Source organism: Protopterus annectens, chromosome 6.part0 (assembly GCF_019279795.1).
Source record: "Protopterus annectens isolate FY-2018-M chromosome 6.part0, PAN1.0, whole genome shotgun sequence".
Classification (NCBI taxonomy): domain Eukaryota; kingdom Metazoa; phylum Chordata; order Ceratodontiformes; family Protopteridae; genus Protopterus; species Protopterus annectens.
In genome coordinates this window covers 374,132,917-374,155,374 of record NC_056737.1, presented here as the reverse complement: position 1 = coordinate 374,155,374, position 22,458 = coordinate 374,132,917, and the positions used below count along the sequence as shown (strand labels likewise).

Sequence of the window (22,458 nt, the reverse complement as noted above, 5' to 3'; positions counted from 1 at the left end):
AGTGCATGGTTATGAAGTGCTGTCATGGCTTAGCGGTTATGTACTGTGACTATAGTGCACAGTATCCTGAGTTCGAGCCCTGTCGCTGCTTTTTATTTTCCTACTGGTCAGACCTGAATGGTTAAGGTACAGTAAAGGAGGTGTGACCGTGTTTAGCCGACTTTACTCAACTTTGCCCAATGTCGCTTGACGTTCCCCGATGTTGCACTGTTTGGCACAGTGCACAGCTACGTGCAAATACGTTGCGCTGGATGGCGCGGTGCGCAGCTGTGCCCGTAGACATTGCGCTTGTTAACGCGGTGCTCAGCTACGAGCAATTGGATTTAAATATGCTCAGTACTGGTAAAATGTGCTTAGCAGTGCTTTATATTGCTTAAAATAAGTTACTCATGCCTCAGAATGCATAACCATTTCAGCTTCATATATATATAATTTGTTCACTACTACATATAATATTTGAATGCTTTTTACAAAACTTATACATGGTAAACATCAGGAAATATTTTTGTATACAGATTTCCAACAGAAAATGGAACGTGCAGTAGTGGGACTCGAACTGCCTCCTCTTTGTGCGAAGGCTCTAACCACTACGCTATCGCTATTTTGCTTAATTTGCATATATTTTCCTTATCGTCTTCGGTGTCTAAGCTGCTAACTGTAGCTAAGCAATGGGCAATCCCACGCAAACATGGGCAGCTATATCAGAAATAAAACAAAAAAAAATTTCTTTTAATTTTTAAATTTGTACGAAGTTTGACATATGGGGGAGTGTTGTTTTACAGTGTACACGTGAGCGGACCCGCTTATGTAACTTGACATTTGTCGAGTTTCGTCATTATTGCAGGGGTGTGGATTTTTGGACTGCTCGGCAGTCCGACACGCCCCCTACACTCGTCCACGCTCCGTGTACGTTTTAGAGTTGAGGTAGCGCGCCCTCATTAATATGCATGGCGAGCTGCCATCATACTCTTAGACTGGCGCTTCCATGTAAGACTAATCTAGTCTTACACGGAAGATTAGTAAATCTTGGGGTTTGTTTATGCAGTCGTTTAAAACTACTGAGTTTGTCAGAGAGTTTTATTTGTGTGGGGATACTATTTCGGAGGTTAGCAACATATAGAGAGTAGAGTGAGTCACCTGCAACACTATTTGACTTATTTGTGAGTAGATGGAATTTTATTACTAGAACTGAGGTCCCTTGCTGGACAGTAGGACATTAATAAGTTTTGTAGTGCAGGGCATTTTTCTGGATGATTGAGTTTGTGTGCTGTAGGTAGTTCTGCGGTTCAAGCCAGTTTAATTGCTTTAAGCTATGACAATGGTGGATCCTGTTAGGGAGCTTGGTGGCAAATTTAGCTATTTTATTGTAGCAGGAGGCAAGTTTCTTTGAATATTGTTTTTGTTAGGCTAGAAGCAGTGTATAAGAGAATTAGAAATAAGAAGTTGGCGGCTAGAGTTTTTCTTGCAGTATCTGTAATGAATCCATTGATCCTATAAAGGGAGCCTAGTTTCTGGTGTGTGGATTTAATTGTGTGCAGTATATGATGATCATATTTTAGATTGTCATCATTTATAACATCGAAGTTTACTGTGAGTTGCAGTTTCAATGACGATATTATTTGCTGACTTTATAGTAACAGACTGTTTTTGATTTTGGGAACCTTTTAAGGTAAAAAGCATTAAATTAGTTTTCTTGGGTTTGAGTAGGAGGTTTGATTCTTAGAGTCAGGTCTCTAAAGAGGAGAAAGATGTTAGGTAATGTCTTGAAGCTGATTTATTGTGGAGGCCGCAGATACTAATTTTGATTCATCCGTATACTGAACTAAACTAGCCTGGTGAGTGGAGGTGTGGAGGTTATTAATAAATATATTAAATAGGAGAGGATCCAGGATAGAGCCCTGAGGGACACCTGTAGTAACTGGTTGAAATGATGAGAAGGTTTGCTGCCATTTAATGGCTCGTTGCCTTCCAGATAGCTAAGTAAGAAACCATGACAAGGAGTATTGTGAAAGTCCTATTGAGGAGAGTCGAATGTAGTGTTGTTGGTGTAGACGGTATCAAATGCCTTTGACAAGTCTAAGAACATGGTGGACACAAGCAGACCATTGTTTCGATATTGGTTTATTGTATTGGTAAAATGTAGCAGAGCAATAGTGGTGCTGTGCTGGGGCCTAAAGTCATGTTATGTTTCTGAGAGCAGGTTATTTTTAGGTTGGGTATTGCATCACCTGCATATGGATGCTTTTCTCTGATATTTTGGAGAGGGGGGAGAGAATCGCTATTGTTCTGTAGTTATTACAATCTGTAAATGTGATGCCTTTGTGCAAATGGTATGATGTAGGATTTTTTCCACAGTGATGGGACATATCTTTATAATATGGATCTATTAATTAGTATGGACACAGAGAAGGCGCTGACTTCTGTGGCCATTTATAGTTAGTCTGATGGAAGTTGATCTACATCATCTACAGGTGCAAAAGTAGTTTTTAGTTTAAGGCGCAACTTCATTATGAGCGAGGTGGGTACTGGACTAAAATTGAAGAGCTGTGGGTGGTTTTGTTGGGCAGGGTTAAAGAGAAGGGAGGCAGATGTATTCGTGTCTAACAGAGAGAATGTTGATTGTATAATGAAAGAATTAAACTGTGTGGGGATAGTCTGTCATATTGTCTGTTTTTGGAGAGGGAGTGGTGGTCTTAGCAGGATGGAGTAGTTTATTTAGTGGTGACCAAAAATATTTTGGGTTGTTTTGATGTTTGTCTTTTAGGTTGGTTTGCTTGTTCTGTTTGACATAAGGTTTCTAAGATGTCTAAATTAATGGAAGGCATTTTGAGTTCTATATTTATACCAGTTTTTCCAGGCTTTATACTTTTTTTTATCATTTAGTTTGTTTTTTGTTTTGTTCACCATGGTGCGGGGTTGGACTTTACTTTTTTATTATGTACTGTTGCTAGATTATTTAAGGTCTGTAAGAATATGTTAGTGTTTTACAGCATTATCTAGTGGCATTGTTCTAAGTACATTCCAGTTATATTGCTATAGTGTTTCATTGAAAATATCTTTGGTGAAATTGGTTGCATTTCCTATTTGATTATAGACATGTTGTTCTAGATTATGGTGAGTTCTAATGGCACATGTTGGTATGTGGCCACTTAAGCTGTTTAAGAGGCAGCCTACTTTTGTCAGTTTGTCTGGTTTGTTTGTAAGAATCTAGTCTAATATTGAGTGTTTCCCTGAAGTGGTGTTGATTCTAGTGGGTCATGTTATTAATTGCTTGAAGCTGTAGAAGTTTATGGATTCAGTGGGAGTAGTGGAATTTGAGTTGTCATTCAATATTTTATTCTTCAAGTGGTGGTATAAATTACTGCTAAACATTTTAGGAGAGGTGTTGTAAGTTCAGCATTGTTAAATGTCGGTATTTCCTGTGGGAGTAAGGTGATGGTTAGTGCATTTTTATAGATGACTGCTACACCATCTGCATGCTTGTTTTGTCTGCCATGCCTGAGTATATTTTATCTGTGGGGGTGATCTCATTATCCTTTATTTCTTTTTTTAACCAAATTTTGGTAGCTATGACTATGTCAGGAGAGTATGTGGTAAGGAAAGCATGTATGCATAGATTTTATTCCACATACTTAGGTTCTTAGGTGATGAGTTTGGGTTGGGGGTATTAGGTGACTGGTTTATTTTGGAGTTGGAAATGATGGTTTTATATACAGTGTGACCTGGATTTGGGTGAATATCTCTGTTTACTATTAGAATATCGAAGCGAACTCCGTCAACTGTACTATTGTCGAACACGGAAGTTCGAAAACAGTAATATTGAAGACCAAAAACCAACCTAGGAACGGGTTTTAACATGGGTCGAGATAGGGGAGAGGTTTGAAGTTCGGAATAACACTGAACACCTATCTCGACCCATGTTAAAACCCGTTCCTAGGTTGGTTTTTGGTCTTCGATATTACCGTTTTCGAACTTCCGTGTTCGACAATAGTACATTCGATGGAGTTCGCTTCGATATTCTAATAGTAAACCAATTTCTCCACTAATTTTATGAATTGGTATTTTACAGAAGGAAGAGCGTGGCCAGTTAACACTTTGGTCTTGGTTTGGTATTTGATCGTAAATTTGGATACTTAGTTTTGAGATATTTATAGATAAGTAAATGAGATGTGGTTTATTTGTAGAGATAGGGTACTGTGGAGAAAGTGTGGGTAGATGTTAATATTCTTTGTGAGGATTGGTTGAAGTCCTAAGTATTTGAAGAAGGTGGATTTGATAATTAGTGATAAATGCTAGTAGAGTGAGGGTTTTATCTTTGTTGTAAATTAGGATTAAAAAATGTTAGGAGAGTATTGAGTTGGTTTTAGAATTGCAGTGTGATAGTTATAGGGGGCAAGGAGTAGGACAGTTTGAGAGAGAGTCTTGGGTGGTAAGCTATAAGCTTGATTCCTTTTCTAGGCCTAAATCTTGATTAAGTAGGACTCTTCCCCTTCCACCTCGAAAATGTAGTAAACTAGGATACTCTGGCTATATAACTAAGACTCCTGCAGCAGTGATCAATATTACGAACACAGTAAATTTGTTAACCATAACTGCCAAGGTGTGATCTCAGAGTACAGGCAAAAGAAAAGGGGATAGGAGAATTTTAACTGAAAGATCTGCTGTGGCAGTTTTTAGTTCAATCTAGAACAGAAGTAGCTGTTAAAAAGGGAAAATTAGTCGGGCATATAAAATATTGCATGATGACTGTACGAATCAGTCAGAGGAGGTTAGAAAGATTAGGAAGAGAGACTAGAGAAGCAATTTACAGGCAACAATGGGAAGACATAAGTATGTCTTCCAAGTTTGCAACCAAGTACAGAAAGTTTAGGATCGTTGCTTAGAAGTGTTTGCATAGGTATTTTTATACCCCAAAGGGATTTCAAAATAATTTATCCTCAGCCGGATAGCAAATGTTGAAGGTGTGATAGAGAAGAAAGAGGTAACTGGGAACACGTGCTTTGGGAGTATAATGAGCTGGGAGATTTTAAAAATTCTCTACAAAGTCCTATGTCAGAAATATTGGTTGAGTAAATAAATGCCTGTAAGTAAGAAAATGATTCTTTTAAGCTGGGATACAGAATCTGAATTGCCTAGACATAGTAAGGCCTTATGTTTAATTGCATTGGCTGCAAAAAACAGTTGCTATAAAATGGAAATCAAATTCTACACCATCTATATTTGAAGTATTAAATATTATAAAAGAGGTAAAAAGAACTTGGACCTTTAGAAAAAGGAAGGAGCAAATTACAAAGATGTAAATGGTAATTGTGAGAACAATACATGGATAATAATGCTCAGGAGGAGGCATGAAGTTTAAGGGAAGGCAGAAATTCAGCAATTTTTTTTTTGTAATGTTGGACTTGATAGTAGCAAAGAAAATATGGGTTGTATATTGTATTTAAATGAACAAAAATGTTATGGTTTGATGTTCTTCGTGTTTCACTGTTGCAGTCCTCACACTTGGGTTATCTGCCTGCAGGTAGCCCTCAGTCGGCACGATTACCAGAGTCTTGGGATTTCTGTGTCAGATGCTGTCGACTCTTCCATGATGTTAGGTCGTCAGGGGTATAAAACATGCAGCCAACGCCATTACATCAGCTTTTCTTGCTGCATGTGGGCCTGAAGGAGAAGCAGTTCGCAAGTGCTGGTCGGCCGCTACCTGAAATTTTCATTTTTCGAGTTTCAGACCTGAAGTCTTCTAAAGCTGAGTACCCCGTTGGGGGGATCCTTTTATCTTGCTCTAGCCAGTGTCAGAAAAAGTTAACAATTGTCTTGCCTGTGGAAAGCAAATACCTCACAGAGATTTCCATTCTTACTGCGTCATCTGTCTATGCCCAGACCACGACGTTCCTCACTGTAGGTTTTGTGCCTTGTTTAACTCCCGAACTATTCATTGTCGGGCTATCTTTGCTAAATTCTTTTGCTCTCCTTCTCCGTATTCCAAAATGGCTTCAATAAACCATCTGACTACCAATCTTCTGAAAAAACATAAGGATAAAGAGAAGAGACAGACCGCATAGGTCCAAAACTGCAGACGATGCTTCTGTTAAGCTAGTCGCCAGTCCGCTGGTACTCAGTGAGGCACTTTCACAGCCCCTGATGCCTGCTTTTACAGATTCGCAGGCCTCTGCTGAGACCCATTCCGAGTCTGGTATGCTGCAAGATGCTTCTTCGACTATGGAACCTGTGGATGTCTCTACCTTGGATGGGTCCAGTGCTGCTGTGCAGGCACCAGCTTCTGAGGGTGTATTCCGACCTTCTGATGTTCGCATTAAACCAACAGCTTCGTTTTTAACTAAAACTACCAAGTTTCTCAGGCCCCAGAGTTCACTTTACGCCTAGAAAACCAACTACCAAAGTGCATGCTTAAGCCCCCTTGCCACAGAAATAAATGCTTAGAATGGCTGAAGACCTTATAATTTTAATTCGGGGAAGCCAGCCTTCCCCCCTGTAAAAGACAAAGAATTGCTTTTCCTTCTGATTCTACAGACCATGAGTCCAATAAGTCTGATCCCTCTGACTACCAGGACGTACCCTTACTACCTATGACTATTCAGATGCAGAGGATTCCATACCTTCTGCCTCCCCACCAGAGGGCTTTACTTTTGGTGAAACCTTGCATACTTTAAGAGAGCATTTCCACTGGGAATGCCAGGACTACTCTCAGTCCAAAAAGAGACTCAGAGAATTTTTAGACTTGCCTCAGCACAGGCCTTTAGCTGTACCCCCTGTCCTGGACATTGTAGATGTAAGTCTTCATGGAATCCAGACTTACTCTTGATACTTTACCACCAGCTCCTAGAAAGCCTGTCAGGTACTACAGAGTACCTGACTCTCACAACTTTCTCTTTTAAGAATCCCACTGCGGATCCAGAGACTATTTCCCAAGGACCTAAAGACATTAAGGCTACTACAGCCAAAAACCCTACCCCTTCAGCCAGGTATTCTAGAGCTTTCGACAGATGGGGTAAGAAGGTATATATCTGTGCTACTCTTGCCATCAGGGTTTTGAATTGCCAGTTTCACATGTTGAAGTACCAGCAGCATATTATGGAACTAATTAAACAAAAAATGTTGTTGCTTCCAGATTGTACAGAAAAAGGTTTACAAGAGTTAATGCATTCTGCAAACCAAGTTAGTAAACATACTTTGCAGTGTGGTTTTGATGCCTTAGAAGCATCTTGCAAGGCTGCTGTCACTGGATCTGTACTGAGAAGGCGTGCTTGTCTGAAGGAGCAAATCTTGCCAGAACATGTCAAAGCAAAATTACTAGATGCTCCATAAAACCAGGAAAGTTTGTTTGGCGCAAAAGCAGAAGTTCTTAAAAAGATGTGGAAAAAGCTAAATCAATACTAACTGTTAAAGATTTCTTACAGGTGCAGCCACCTAGATTCATTAGGCATTGGCCTTCCAAAAACTGGTCCTTTCCAGTCCACCCAGGCATTCTCAGTCCAAACCCAGGGGCAACAGGCCACCAAGACTACAGTCCCAGGGTATGCAGAGATCTAAACAATGGAGTGCTCCCTCCTCTAAAACAAGGAGTGGTAAGCCACCCCCTTATGGAAAAAGTTCACAATGACTTGTCTATCTTGCTTTCCAGCAAGGCTCACGAACTTGCACCCCTAGGAGGAAAACTTGCCCTGCATGCAAAAATCTGGATGTCTATTAACCAGGACTGATGGGTCCTAAACATTATATCCCAGGGATACATAGTCCACTTCCACTCACTTCCAACCCCAAACGGGTTGCCAGACCTTCCTCCAAACCAGAGTTTCTACTCCAGACTGTTTCTGGTGCCCAGAAAAGAGGGCTCTTGGCACCCTATCCTAGATCTGTCAATTCTCAACACCTTCTTGGTGGTGCCAAAATTCAAAATGCTGACTCTACAACAGCTTCTTCCTATGCTAGCCAAGAATGCCTGGCTAGCCACTCTAGACTTAAAAGAAGCTTATCTGCACATCCCCATAAGGGAATCTTGCAGGAAATATCTACATTTCAGGCCAGGCTCTATGCACTATCAGTTCTTTGTGCTTCCCTTTGACTTATCTACTATGCCCAGGGTATTCACAAAGTGCCTGGCTCCAGTCATTGCATACTGCAGGCAGATAAAATTCAAATTTACCCATACTTGGACGATTGCCTGAATCAGGCAGACAGTCAGGAATTGCTACTTCAGCACTTGGCATTTGTAAAGAGACATCTAACTTCTCTGGGGTACACCATCAACGAAAAGAAATCACAACTTGTGCCCAGCCAAAAGATTGTATTCCTGGGAGCAAGCTTGAACACAACTTCCCAGATGGCATTGCTAACACCAGAAAAACAGGTTTATTTGACAAACTACTTCAAACGAATGGCCACCAAAACCCAGCTATCTGCAAGAAAAATACTGCCAACCCTCATGCATTCTACTAATTCCATATGCAAGACTGCATATGAGGAAACTTCAATAATACTTAAAAAGTCTCTGGTTTCAACATTCTCAGGACTTGGAAACGCTGATTCCTATCATTGTCAAAGGGTGGAGGCATGCAACCACAGCAAGGGACTTCCTTTCACTCAACCCATTGCCACCCAAACCCTGACAACAGATGCATCAGACTATGCATGGGGGACTCGCATGTCAGGCAAATGCATTCAAGGCAAATGGAGCCCAGAGCAAATTCCCCTGCATATCAATCAAAAAGAAATTTTAGCTGTACAGAATGCTTTGACAGCCTTCAAATACCTTATCCTTCCAGGACAACTCCTGATAGACAGACACCACCACAGTTATGTGGTACATAAACAAGTGGGGGGGGGGCTCATTCCTACCCACTCTGCAGGTTAGCCATGGCCCTGTGGAACACAGCTTTGAGCAACCAAGTGCACCTGCAAGCTCAATTCCTGCCGGGCAAACAAAATTCACTGGCAGACTTAAGCAGAATTCTACTGGACCCACACGAGTGGAACCTGAACCCAACTCATTCAAACTTCTAATCCACAGGTGGGGGACTCGAGAGGTGGACCTCTTTGCCTCCCCCCCAAAACCATGTATTGAGCAAATTTTCCACCAAAAATCCCCACAGCCAAGCGTGGAAAGTGGATGCCCTATCGTTTACATGGGAAAACCTCTCAATTTATGCCTTCCCCCCCCCCCTGCCCCTCCTCTCAAAAGTACTACTCAAGATCAAACAGGGCAGGCCAAGGACAGGCCTTATTGCCCCAGACTGGCCATGCCGACACTGGTACCCACTCCTACTCAGTCTAACAGCAGTGCCATCCTGGCACCTACATGAGACCCCCTCCCTGCTGTCCCAGCAGGAGGGACAGATTTTACATCCACAGCTGCAAACCCTGAACCTGGCAGCCTGGCTTATCCCCTGAATACACCACCAGCAAACCTCAGCAAACAGGTGATGGGACGTCATCCTTGTGGCCAGAAGGCTTAGTACTAGGAAATCCTATTCAGAAAAGTGGAAAGATATTGTTCTTGGAGTCAGTGTCAAGGAAAGGACACAGCTGTGCCCACCGTACCTCAAATCCTGGATTACATAGCAGAGCTACTCCACAAAGGCTTATCCTTCTCATCTATTAAAATTCATGTCTCTGCCATCTCAGCTCATTACAATACTGAGCCTCATCTATTTTCTCACCCTGTCATCAAACAGTTCTTGAGAGGGGCTAACAATTTAAGTCCCCTGAGGAGAGCTCCCACCCCTGCCTGGGACCTTAACTTTGTACTAGAGGTCACACTTCCCCCTTTTGAGACTGCTGCAGCAGAGTTAAAATTCCTCTCTTGGAAAACAGCCTTACTTCTAGCCATCGCTTCAGCAAGAAGAGTGTCTGAGTTACAGGCACTAATGGCTGTGAAACCCTTCATTATTTTCCATGCGGACAGGGTTTCCCTCAGGACTATAACCCATCATTTATGCCCAAGGTGGTATCCAGTGTGGCTTTTAACCAATCCATCCATTTACCAACCTTTTTCCCTTATCCTCAGAATAAAGGGGGAAAGGATTCTGCATTCCTTGGGTGTGCACAGACTGCTTAGGTTCTACCTTAACAGAACTAAACCTTTCAGAAAATCTGACCAGCTGCTAGTCAGCTTTGCTACAGTGGCAGAGGGCAAAGCCTTTTTGAAGCAAACCAATTTCCAAATGGATAGCACACTGCATCCATTTCTGCTACAAACACCATGGAAAACTACCCCAAAGAGGATCAGAACTCATTCCACTAGGGCTACCTCAACCTCTAAAGCATTTCTCAGGGGAGACCCTACCAGGGACATCCTAGAAGCTGCAACCTGGAGTTCTGTACACACCTTTACCAAGCATTACCACTTACCTATTTTTTCTAAATCCAGAGCTGGATTTGCCACAGCAGTCTTACAAGGCCTGATAGCCAGCCCCAGTACTTTTTGACTGCCTCCATCCTTCCTCAGCTTTGGGAATCAACCCAAGTGTGATGACTGCAACAGTGAAACACGAAGAACATAGTACAGTTGTGTACACTTTCCATAAATGTAGATGTTCAAGTGTATTCACTGTTGCAGTCCTGATTACCTTCCCTCCAGCCCCCCCTGACTTTTCTATTCTTTCTACCTATCCTTTTTTTGGCCATATCTTATGGCAGTGGTATTTACTTTTTACTGGAGGTGTTCCACACCATGTAATGGCTTCCTATTTTGGGGGCTCCTGACATCTGGGGCAAGAAAAACTGATGTAATGGCATCGGCTGCATGTTTTATACCCCTGACGACCTGATGTCATGAAAAAGGAAACAGCATCCAACACGGAAATACCACGACTCTGGTATTCGGGCCGACTGAGGGCTACCTGCAGGCAAGTAACCCAAGTGTGATGACTGCAACAGTGAGTACACTCGAACATCTACATTAATGGTAAGTGTACACAACTGTACTTTACTTTTCTGTTAATGTATGCATGCCTACGTCTTAAATGATAATTTAATAAAGGTATTTAGAAAAGAAGTTAACCATAGTAGATGATGTCCTTCTTTTCTCATGTTGCAGTATTTTCACTTGAGGGATCCTTTGCCTCAGGCGACCCGAACGTCTAGCTCCTATGCCAAAGCTTAAGTCTGGTTGCTGTCATATGCTTGGAACGTCACATGCAGGGCCATAAACCGTGGGCCATAAATGTGACTTCTGCACGTACAGACCTCAGAACTTTTCTACCGCAATCAAATGTCAGCTTACTCTCTTAACTCCACGCTGCAGAAGGTGTCTTCAGATAAGTACCCCATTGGGGATTTTTTTTCTCTGTTTACTTAGGCTTTGGTTGCTGTTGCTCCTTTATACAGCAAATGTCATCTGGAAAGGGGAAATGTAAACGCTGACATCAGATTCCGCACTAGGATTCCCATGAGCTTTGTCTCTTTTGCTTAGGCCAATCCCACGACCATACTTACCTGTAGTATTTGTCAATCCTTTGTACCTAAGACCGTATGCAGTTGTTTGGCAGCCCTGAAATTATTCTTGGAAAACCAATGACTCAAACATTTAGCCCTAGGCATGGAACTGGAATCGGTCGTCGAGGTGGAGCTTTCTAAAAAAAAGGCCAATGTTTCAAGGCCTACAGCTGCTGCCCCTCCAGCTTCGGACATCCCACCAGCTACCAGTTGAGGCTGAGGGATGTACAGATGAGCTGGTGACTTTGAAGGGTACCTTGATGGAGGCCAACCTTGAATCTCCAGTAGGTACATTCACAGAGGTTACTGTAAAGTCGGCTCTGGCTGATGTCGAGGGAGAACCTGACTTCACTGGACAGCTGCTTACAGTGTCAGAACTAGGCTTCACTCCCTCGGCCCTGACGTCTGATCCTAGGCTCTCTCCTTCACAAACAGTCACTCAGACTACTCCCCTAAAGAAGAAACACAAAACTAAACGTTTATCTACCTCTACTGAAGAACAGCCAGAGTGGCAAGCCTTTTCTCAGTCCTTGGCTCAGGCATTTATGGCTCTTAAGTCCACAGTTTCACTTAGTCCAGCCTTGCCCACCCTCAGGCTTAGACCAGCTTCTGTTTCCTCCATTCCCCCTGCTCAGATTCAGGAGAAAGAGACCTCTTCCTCCTCCTCTGATGATGAATCTTTTACATACACCTCCCAACTAGCTTCTCCCCTGGAGTACTGCTTCCCAGATGAGGACTCCTTGCGTCACAGTGACCTCTGTGAACGTGCCTACTGGAGATTCAAGGTTGGCTTCCATCAGGACATGCTGGAGGGATAGATTCTTGTCCCAGAGACTTTCCACACTCTGGAACAGGCTACCCATCTATGTCAAGCTAAGTTCTTCATTAACACTCTCCAAGAAAAATGTTGAGTGGATGGGAAATAGGAAATACACCTGGGGATCACTTCTGTGTCTCTGCTCGACAGTGGCACAGGAAAAAAACTTTCTTGGGTGGTGTAAGCCAGGGAACCTTGTTGGCTAGGCTTACGTAGGCCCTTGGGCCGATAGCCTAGTACCTACTTATGAAGGAGACTCCCCACCTGAAGATATTACATTTGGGGAAACCATCTCTAAAATGAGGGAGTGCTTCAAGTGGAATGCCACTCAGATGACTGAGGCACAAAAGCGATATTTTGAACTTCTAGAGATGGAGTCACCCTCTCCCTCTGCTATTCCCCCAGTGATTCCAGCTTACCTGGATGTGTTTGCTTCTGCCTGTAAGACCGCTGAATTACAGCCTCTAGCACCTAAAAGACCTGATAGGTTTTATAAAGTACCTGATGACCCCAAGTACCTCATTAAGCCACCAATGGCAGACCCAGCTGTGATTGCAGTGGCTCTAGTTAAGCAATCCAGGCAGATCTCTTCCTCATCCCTTTTTCCATCTATCAAGGACAGTAAAGTCATGGACAGACTGAGGAAAAAGATTTATACTTCCACTCTGGTCTTTAGGGCCATTAACTATCAAACCCACATGGTTAAGTACACCTTAGACTTGGTCTTCTAGGCATCATCTTTGCTTTATTCTCTGCCTGATTCACGTACCAAACCTCAGGTTTCATCTAAGCTGTCCTTAGCAGCACAAGTTGCCAGACATTCTATAAAATGCAGCTATGATGCTGCTGAGGCTTCAGTCAGATTTGCTGCCTCAGCTTCTGTACTGCGCAGATATTCCTGGCTCAGATTACAAACACTCCCGGATGATTTTCAAAACAAAGTCTTGGATGCACCCCTACACAACAAATTCCTGTTTGGCAAACAGTCTGCAGAACTATTCAAAAGCCTCCAGGAAAAAAGTAAGGAACTCCAGGACCTCAAACATTTATTGGTCTCAACAGTTCCTAAGGTCTACAGAAATTACCCTGCTAAACCCTCATTTGTCCGGAGAGATTCTGCCCTTTTCTCTTACTCAAAACACAGGAAAGGCTCTAGAAAAACATCATCTCCCAGGGCTGCTTCCTCTCAACCCACCCCTAAGCAGCCCTTTCCAAATAGAACCAGCAATGCATGACTGCCTAAACCACCTTCCTTTCTCCACCCACCTCTCTCACTGTCTACCCATTTGGCGAGATATTACTTCAGACCGGTGGGTCCTATCAGTAGTGGAAAAAGGGTACTTTATGACCTGGCAGAAAAAACCCTTGCTACAAGGCAATACCTCCCCTCCCAAAAAAAAAAAAAAAAAAAAAAAAACAGCTCCACCTAATACCCCGGATCATCCAAGATCTGCTTTCACAAGGAATCATAGAAAGGGTTCCCTCAGGCCAAGAAGGCTGGGGGTTCTACTCCAGGCTTTTCCTGGTACCAAAAAAGGATGGCCGTTGGAGGCCCATTCTGGACCTGTCCCTGTTAAACCCCTTCCTGGAGGTTCCCTCCTTCCACATGCTATCTCTTCAAACCCTTCTTTCACTACTGCTACCCAGTGCGCATTTATGGCCACGATGACCTGAAGGAGGCATACCGCCATATCCCGTGCATCCAAACTGTAGGAAGTTTACGCTTTGCTGTGCCATCATCACACTTTCAATTTATTGCCTTGCCGTTTGGTTTATCTACTGCACCAAGGGTCATCACAAAGTGTCTAGCCCCATCAGTGGTCTACTGCCAAACAAAAGGCATTCAAATCTACCCTTACCTGGGCGACGACCTCATTCTTGTAGAAGAGGCTGTCATCTTCAGGACTCATTTGAAATTCACTATGTCCCTACTCCAGATTCTGGGGTTTACTCTGTCAGAATTCTCTCTCACTCCAACCCAAGACCAAACATTCCTGGGCTGCAGAATATGGACAGACCTGATAAGGGCCTTCCTTCCTCAAGACAGTCTCCTCCCTAAGCAGTTTCTTCCAGGACCTGCTTCTTGTCAACCACGTCTCGGCCAGGCAATTCCTCCGTCTCCTAGGCCTCATGGCAGCTACCCTTCACATGTGGCCTCTGGCCAGGCTGCACATGAGGAAGTTCCAGTGGTACTTGAAAAATGTCTGGTCCAACCACAGTCGCCCCTTGGAATTCATGGTGCCCTTCCTACCCTACCTAAAGACAGAGTTGAGGTGGTGGATGCATCAAGTACACCAGAGTTCAGGCTTTCCTTTGCAACCCACCAAACCAGTGCAATCTATGCACACACGGATGCCTCGGATCTTGGGTTGGGTACCACGATGAACGGTCTCAGTGTACAGGCTCAATGGGAGCCCTCCCTCCAGAGGAAGCACATCAGTGTGAGGGAAATGACTGCGGTCCTTTTAGCTCTAAAGACCTTCCTTCCTTCCTCTAATGCAGGCAGGCCCCCCCTACAAATCTTCACAGACACTACTGTAATGTGGTACATCAACAAGCAGTGGGGGGCAAGATCCTATTTACTGTGCAGGCTTGCAACACAGGCATGGGAGTTGGCCACTCAGCACAATGTCGCACTGCAGGTGGCCTACATTCCATCTCAGGACAACCACCAGGCAGATGCCCCCAGCAGATCCTTCTCTCAACATCACTAGTGGATGTTACACAGAGATGTGGTGTTAGACTTTGTCCACTGATGGGGTACCCCACAAATAGATTTGTTTGTCTCCCCAATGAGCAGACAATTTCTGCTTTTCTGCTCCAGAACTACCTCCCCACTCATTTAGAAGGTCCTGCTAAAAATCCAGAAGGACAAGCCATAAATCTTGCTGGTGACCCCCAGTTAGCCACGGCAGCATTGGTTCCACCTTCTACCATCGCTTGCCAAGGGCAGTCACCACAGGTTGCCTCACAAGGTGAACCTGCTCACACAGCAGAAGGGATCTCTCATTTATCCCTACCTGAAATCCCTCGGCCTAACCCTCTGTGTGATAAACTCCTGATCCCTTTCAGAGACCTTTGTTCAGAGGACGTGCTATCTGTCCTGCAGGAGACCAGGAAACCCACTACCAAGAGATCCTATGTTTCAAAATGGAAAAGGTTCTCCAGTTGGTGTCTTCAAAGGCAACTAGACCCCTTCCAAGTGTATGTTACTCTAGTCCTAGCCTATGTGTGTGGCCTTCTAAATTCAGAACTTTCATACTCTTCAGTGAAAGTCCATTTATCTGCCATTTCAGCCAGCTTACCTATGGATCCACCCCTTCTTTCCAGGTTGGAAATTGAACTATTCCTGATGGAGGTTCTCCACATCAGACCACCTAGAAAACCAATTCCCCTTCCTTGAGACTTGAACTATGTACTGGAAAAACTTACCTCTGCCCCATTTGAGCCAGCAGCCTGTGCTTCTTTACAGATGTGCACCTGGAAGGCTGTCCTATTAGTAGCCCTTACTTCGGCTAGGAGGGTCTCAGAGCTGCAAATACTCATGGTCTTTCCACCCTACACTATCTTCCACAAAGACAGAGTAACTCTTCCTACCAACCCCTCCGTCATGCCTAAAGTGGTCAAAGAACTGTCCCTCAACCAGTCTATTCACTTACCCACCTTTTTCCCTTCTCCTCAAAATGACCGTGAGAGAGTGCTCCACTCCTTTGATGTACACAGGCAACTAAGATTTTATCTGGACAAGACCAAGACCACTAGAAGGCCCAGTCAGCTCTTTGTATCTTTCTATCCCATGGCCCTGGGGGAAAGCTGTATCCATACAGACTATAATCTTCCTGGATTTGAAAAAAACTATTAACTTCTGTTACTCTTTCCATGGAAAAAGACCTACCCCACTCTGTGAAAGTACATTCTACCAGAGCAGTGGCCTCTTCAGAGGCTTTCCTCAAAGACCTAGATATGGCTACCATTCCAGAGGCAGCCACATGGTCCTCTGTACATACCTTCACTAAACATTACAAGTTGGACAACATCTCCAGACCCAGGGCAGGATTTGCTAGAGCTATCCTCCATGGTTTCCTGGAGACTATCTTTTACTCCATCCTTCCTTCTGCTTGAGCTGTGGTACTCTTCCCGCAAGTGAAAATACTGCAACATGAGAATAGAAGGACATGGATTAGTTGTGTAAAATGTTACCAAAACCATAGATGTCCTTCTCTTCCATGTTGCAGTATTCCTTCCCTTCCCTCCAACCCCCTTTATGACCTTTTCCCTCCTGGATGGCATCCTTCATGTTTTCCTTAAACTGTTGTCTGACTGGGCAGTCAGTTCTGAGGTCTGTGCGTGCAGACATCACATTTATGGCCCACAGTTTATGGCCCTGCTTGTGACGTCCCATGCACCTGACAGCAACCAGGCTTAAGCTGTGGCATAGAGCTTGGACGTTCGGTTCGCCTGAGATGGAGGCTCCCCCAAGTGCGAGTACTGCAACATTGAAAAGAAGGACTTCTGTGGTTATGGTAATATTTTACACAACAACTAATCTTTCAAATGATCATTTCTGCAGCAGCCGTTCCCTCCCTTCATCCCCCTTGTTTTTTATAATGTTTATGCAAAGGTATGGACATTTATTTTTTGTAGTTCTTAGCATTGTCCTTTCAGGGATCAGCTTCCCTGTCTCTGTTGTCATGAAAGCTGTGAAGGGCTTGGCACCCAAACTTGTCTTTTTAGTCAACTCTGCTTGAGCTGGCTGAATGTTTGAGTACATGGAAGGTGTCCTGAAGCTTTGGAAGATGGCTGGCTGTTGTATCTTATGCAGGGTATAACAATATATAGTTAATGCTGCTGCAGCAGAGATCATTCGAACATCTGCTGTTAAGATAAGTTTACTTGCACAACTGTACTGTCCCAACTAACTCTTTCTTTTCTGTTTGTTTTTAGTTGGATGCTATTTCCCCTGAAACTTGCATGTGGCCTGTGCATAGCTCCCCCCAACACACACACACAGTTAATGTTGAACATATGCAACTACATTCCTTCCATGACACTAAATGCAAATTGCTCATGTATTTTAATTTGAGGCATGAATATTTTTCATGTTTGTGTTATCTGTTTGTGAGGAGAAATGTGAAGAAAAGAAGTGAATGAAACTGAACATTTCTTTTATACAGGAGATGCAGAGGATAGCAGAAAGGATCAGAAAGGAGACAAGAGAAAAAAGGAGGATAAGAAAAAAAAAGAAGAGGACCAGAACAGTGAGAAAGATGGTAAATATTCAGATTTTATTTTCTGTGTTTATTTTACCACTGAATTGGGTTGGTTCTAATGGACCCGTTCTAAAACAATATTGGCCACAAAGTTTAGAATGCAGTATACATCACTGAACAGATTATAACAGTCTGTATGATTAAAGTAAACCAGTAGTTATGTTATAAGATAAAATGAAAATAAACCTCCAGATGTTGTTCACGTATTTAAGTTTCTAGGCAACTTGTGAAGAGCATGTGAAACAGATTAAATTTTCTTTTATGTTGAGAGCTATTGAGTGATTAAATAGAACAAGTTGGTGTTTCTTTTTTGTAGGTGTCTCAAGTTCTAGTAGTCAGAAACAGGAATGAGAAAGCACTTTCTCACATTAGGCAGCTGCATTTATGTTGTACATTTCTGAAGCAGCATCTGTTTAGAGCTCTAAGACATTTATAGATTTTACATAACGGTCAGTTTTGTAGAGGTAGGCAAAAGTCCTGAAATAGTAATACACTATCGGCAGGAGTTCACATTTATCCCAGTGGACTTTATTTCAGTGAGAAAGCAGAGTTTAACTCATTCATGCCTACAAACACTCCTGCTTTGAAGCCAGCCACACTTGTATAGCATTATGCAATGGTTTTCTGTGGAGGACAAGAGTGTTTTAAACCTGCAGATTTTATTGAGGCAGGCTTATGTGGCATTTATATTTTACATGGAGGTTATACTATGAAGTTGTCAGTTTTGAAGTGAAGTCATTAGTTTTTCCCTACCAAATGAATGAAACTTGCTTCATTAATGAGTTCTATTAATTGTGTCTTAGTTGACTGATTCTTAGTTGTCTAGCTGATCTAACTGAACAGGCTGTCAAAACCAGTTTGAAGAATAGTAATCAAATATTATTTGTAGTGTATAAAAAGCTGTCAGCATACTGATTTTATTTTAATCAAGGATTTCACTGTGGTGAGAGTAAGCTAATTGAAATGTTCAGTCATACTGAGTATTTGAATGGGATTCTGAAGCAAGCAGATACTAGATATTCCTGTAAGCCTGCTTAAAATGATCAGCTGAGCTTTGGTTTCCTTAATCAGACTTTTGTTTAGTTGAGCACTTCCATTGCTACATTGATTTCACAGATTTGATGAAGTCAGTATAATGATGCAAGTGCTCATCTAAGTAAAAATTAAGGAGGCCAATGCTCAGTTGATGATTTTGAGTAGACTTACAGGAATATCTAGTTTTGATATACTTAGTGTATTTGTGCCATACTGGTCACCATACCTGCATTATTTTATTTGCTTGCTTCTATTTGAATATTTGGCTCATCTTTCTTGGTTTGTTTTGTTGGTCTTGGATGGTGACTTCCTTAGCACCACCAGGTTAGGATAGCCACAACAAGGGTTTGTTCAGCTCAGGTGATTTTTAGGTCTTCATCATTGAGATCACTGCAGCAGTAGCATTCCTTATATTACAGAAGTTGCTAGAAGCCCAGATGTCTGACTTTTGGACAGTCTCCAGAGATTTCTTTTGATGTTACTGCGTGTAACTTCTCCCTAACTGACATTAGTGTGATGTACAGTATAAAGAAGGGTATATATGTGACATGTATTCAGATGTTCATCGTGTTTCACTGTTGCAGTCATTACACTTGGGTTATCCTGCTGGCAGGCTACCCGCAGTCGGCCTGAATTCCAAAGTCCTGGTCTGGCGTCGGTTGCTGTCACCTCTTCCCTGATGTCAGTGCACCAGGGGTATAAAAGATGCATCTGACGCCATTTTCTTCAGTCTTACTTGCCGTGTGGTGCCCAAAGCAAAAGCAGTTCACAAGTGCTGGTCGGCCGACTCCTGAGATTTTCGAAATTGAATTTCAGATCCGAAGTCTTCAATAAAGCTAAGTACCCCGTTGGGGAAACTTTTTTCTTGCTCCAGACCGATGTCAGAAAAAGTTAACAATTGTATTTCTCGTGGGAAGCAAATACCTCATAAGGATTTTCATTCTTACTGTATTCCTTGCCTAGGCCCTGACCACGACGTTGATAGTTGTCAGTTTTGTGCTAGATTTAACCAACGCACGATTAAGCGTCTGTACAATTTTGCTTTTCATTATTTTGGCAGAAGGTTTAACTATATAATGCTGTTGGAACAACCGACGACCGGAATTCATAAAAAACGCAAGGATAAAGACAAGGACAAGCATCCGAGGTCCAAAACCAACGACGAAGCGTCTTCTAGGCCAGTCTCCGGTTTGCCAGTGCTCAGTGAGGCGCTTTCGCAGCCCCTGACTCCCGCTACCTCAGAGCCACAGGCCGCCTCTGACTCCCACGTGGAGACAACTAGGCCTCTGGATACTCAAGGTATTGGCCCTTCGGAAATTAATCCCTCAGATGGGTCCGGAGCTGCTGAGCAGGCATCGGCTTCTGAGGGTGTCTTCAGACCTACACAACTTTATATAAAGCCTACTTCAGCATCCAAGACAAAGTCCAAAACAGTTTTAAAGACAAGGAAACAAGTACAGCATTTTCCAGGACAGACTTCTATGCCTAAGAAACAGATGCTCAAAATGGCCGAAGTCCTATGAGGATTCTGATGCTGAAGATTCTATTCCTTCAGCTTCTCCTCCTGAGAACTACACATTTGGGGAAACCCTGCATACCATGAGGGAGCATTTCCATTGGGAGAGCCAAGATTATTCTGATTCTAAGAAAAGGCTTAGAGACTTTCTTTTACTTCCTCAGCACAGACCTGTTGCAGTTCCCCCTGTTCTAGACATAGTAGATGATGTATTTTCAGAGTCCGGCCTGTCTCCAGACTCTCTACCTCCTGCTCCTGTTAAGCCGGACAGATACTACAGGGCTCCAGACTCCCATAAATTCCTTTATAAAAACCCTGATGCTGACCCAGAAACTATTTCACAGGGTCCCAAAGGGGTCAAGGCTGTTACTCTGAAAACCCTGTCCCCTTGGATAGAGATTCTGGACAGATGGGGGGGGGGGAGTTTACACTTCTGCTACCTTGGCTGTAAGTGCTTTAAATTGTCAATTTCATATGCTCAAATATCAGCAATACTTAATGTCTTTGTTAAAACAAAAAATGTTGACAAATTCTGAATGTTCTAAGAACAAAGATTTGCAGGATTTATTGCATGCATCTGAACAAGTCGGAAAACATACTTTGCAGTGTGGCTATGATTCACTGGAGGCCTCGTGCAGGGCCGCTGTTACAGGTTCTGTTATTAGAAGGCATGCTTGGTTAAAGGAACAGAATCTGCCTAATCATGTTAAAGCAAAATTATTGGATGCTCCATTACAGCATGATTCTTTGTTTGGTGTTAAGGCAGAAGAGGTGTTGAAGAAAATGGAGGATAAAGCTAAATCTATGCAGACAGTAAAGGATTTTTTTACAGGTATAGCCACCCAGATTTAGCAAGAACTGGCCCTCTAAGAATTGGTCCTTTCCAGTGTCAGACAGACCACAAAGAGGCAGATTCAGACGCCCTAGAGGCAGGCAACAGCCCCATGGCTCATACAGGCCCAAACAATGGGGTGCTTCTATCTCCAAAAGCAGAGAAGACCAATCACAGCCTTATAGAAAACAGTCTCGATTACTTCCCTCTGCCAATGCCAAGCACTTATTTTTTGGCAGCACTCTTAAGGGGAAAGCTAGCACTTATTTCACAAAACTGGCACACGATCATCCAGGACAAATGGGTCTTAAATATAGTCTCTCAGGGCTGCAGGTTCCACTTTCACACCCTTCCAAAGGCAGAAGGTATGCCAGATCTGCCACACAATCAATGGGCAGAGGCACACAAACAAGTTTCATCTCTCATGGACATGGGGGCTATTCAGCCAGTGCCACAACAAGAGCAGGGACAAGGATATTACTCAAGACTTTTCTTAGTACCAAGAATGGACAAAGCCTGGAGATCAATTCTGGACCTGTCTATTCTAAATACTTTTCTGGACGTCCCAAAATTCAAAATGTTGACTTTACAGCAGCTTCTGCCCATGCTGGACAAGAAGGCTTGGCTTTTAACTTTGGACCTCAAAGAGGCATACCTGCATGTCCCAATCGGACAATCTTGCAGAATATACCTCAGATTCATGGCCCTTGTTTAAAATTATTAAGGAATTCCCAATATTATTCTAGCATGTCCAAAGGTCAGTTGTCAATCTCCTCTCCGGTCCAGCTGGTGAATCTGGGAATCTTGAGGCAATGTTATAACTGCCTCAGGTACACAGATAACCCTCTCCTCCTCCCACATAACACAAATACTTGCGAGAGATGCAGCTATTTAGCCAAACTGGAGGCTGAGCTCTCTCATCTCAGGACTGGCAAGACCAGACAGGAGGAGAAGGCAACTACACACACCACAAAACCAGCCTCACATAATGCTACCACACCACTGAATCAAACACATAAACACACAAAGACATACTCGGAGGCTCTGAGTAAAAATGTACCTAAACAGCAGAGGCCTCCAAAGCAGACACCCAAACAACTGCTACCTCAAGACACCCCACAAGCAACACATAAACCACAAAAGCAGTGTGCAAAGCAGTCACAGCCCTTAAGGCCAAATACAACACCAAACATACTTGTCATAGGTGACTCCATAGTCAGACACACTGACGTCCCACTCACCAGGCTAAACAAGGAGAGGGTCACAGTAAGCTGCCTATCGGGCGTTAGAATCCGCCACATAACACAAGCACTCGGGTCACTCCACGGCAAGTATAAATATGACACAGTCATTGTCCATGCTGGTGTGAACGACCTGAGACGTACCTCCCTGGACTACATGAAAAGAGACATAGAGGAGCTCTCTGATTATGTAGCCCAGGCAGGTATGACCCTGACCCTGAGCAGTATCCTTCCTTCACCAAGAATGATGCCACAATATAGAGACAAGATGATCAGCTTTAACAATTGGCTTA

The 22,458-nt window shown here is 43.2% G+C and overlaps 1 protein-coding gene across 2 annotated transcripts in view; it reads left to right on the top strand.

The window, feature by feature from the left end:
* The window catches only part of BAZ1A (bromodomain adjacent to zinc finger domain 1A), a 3,222,221-nt gene extending 3,204,600 nt beyond the window's left edge, over nt 1-17,621 (top strand). For both annotated transcript variants that reach the window (XM_044074116.1, XM_044074115.1), the window contains one exon: nt 17,446-17,621. In XM_044074116.1, coding sequence (XP_043930051.1) covers nt 17,446-17,600 — 155 coding nt within the window. In that variant the 3' untranslated portion in view covers nt 17,601-17,621. The remainder of the gene's footprint in view (nt 1-17,445) is intronic.
* The last annotated feature ends 4,837 nt before the right edge of the window (nt 17,622-22,458 follow it).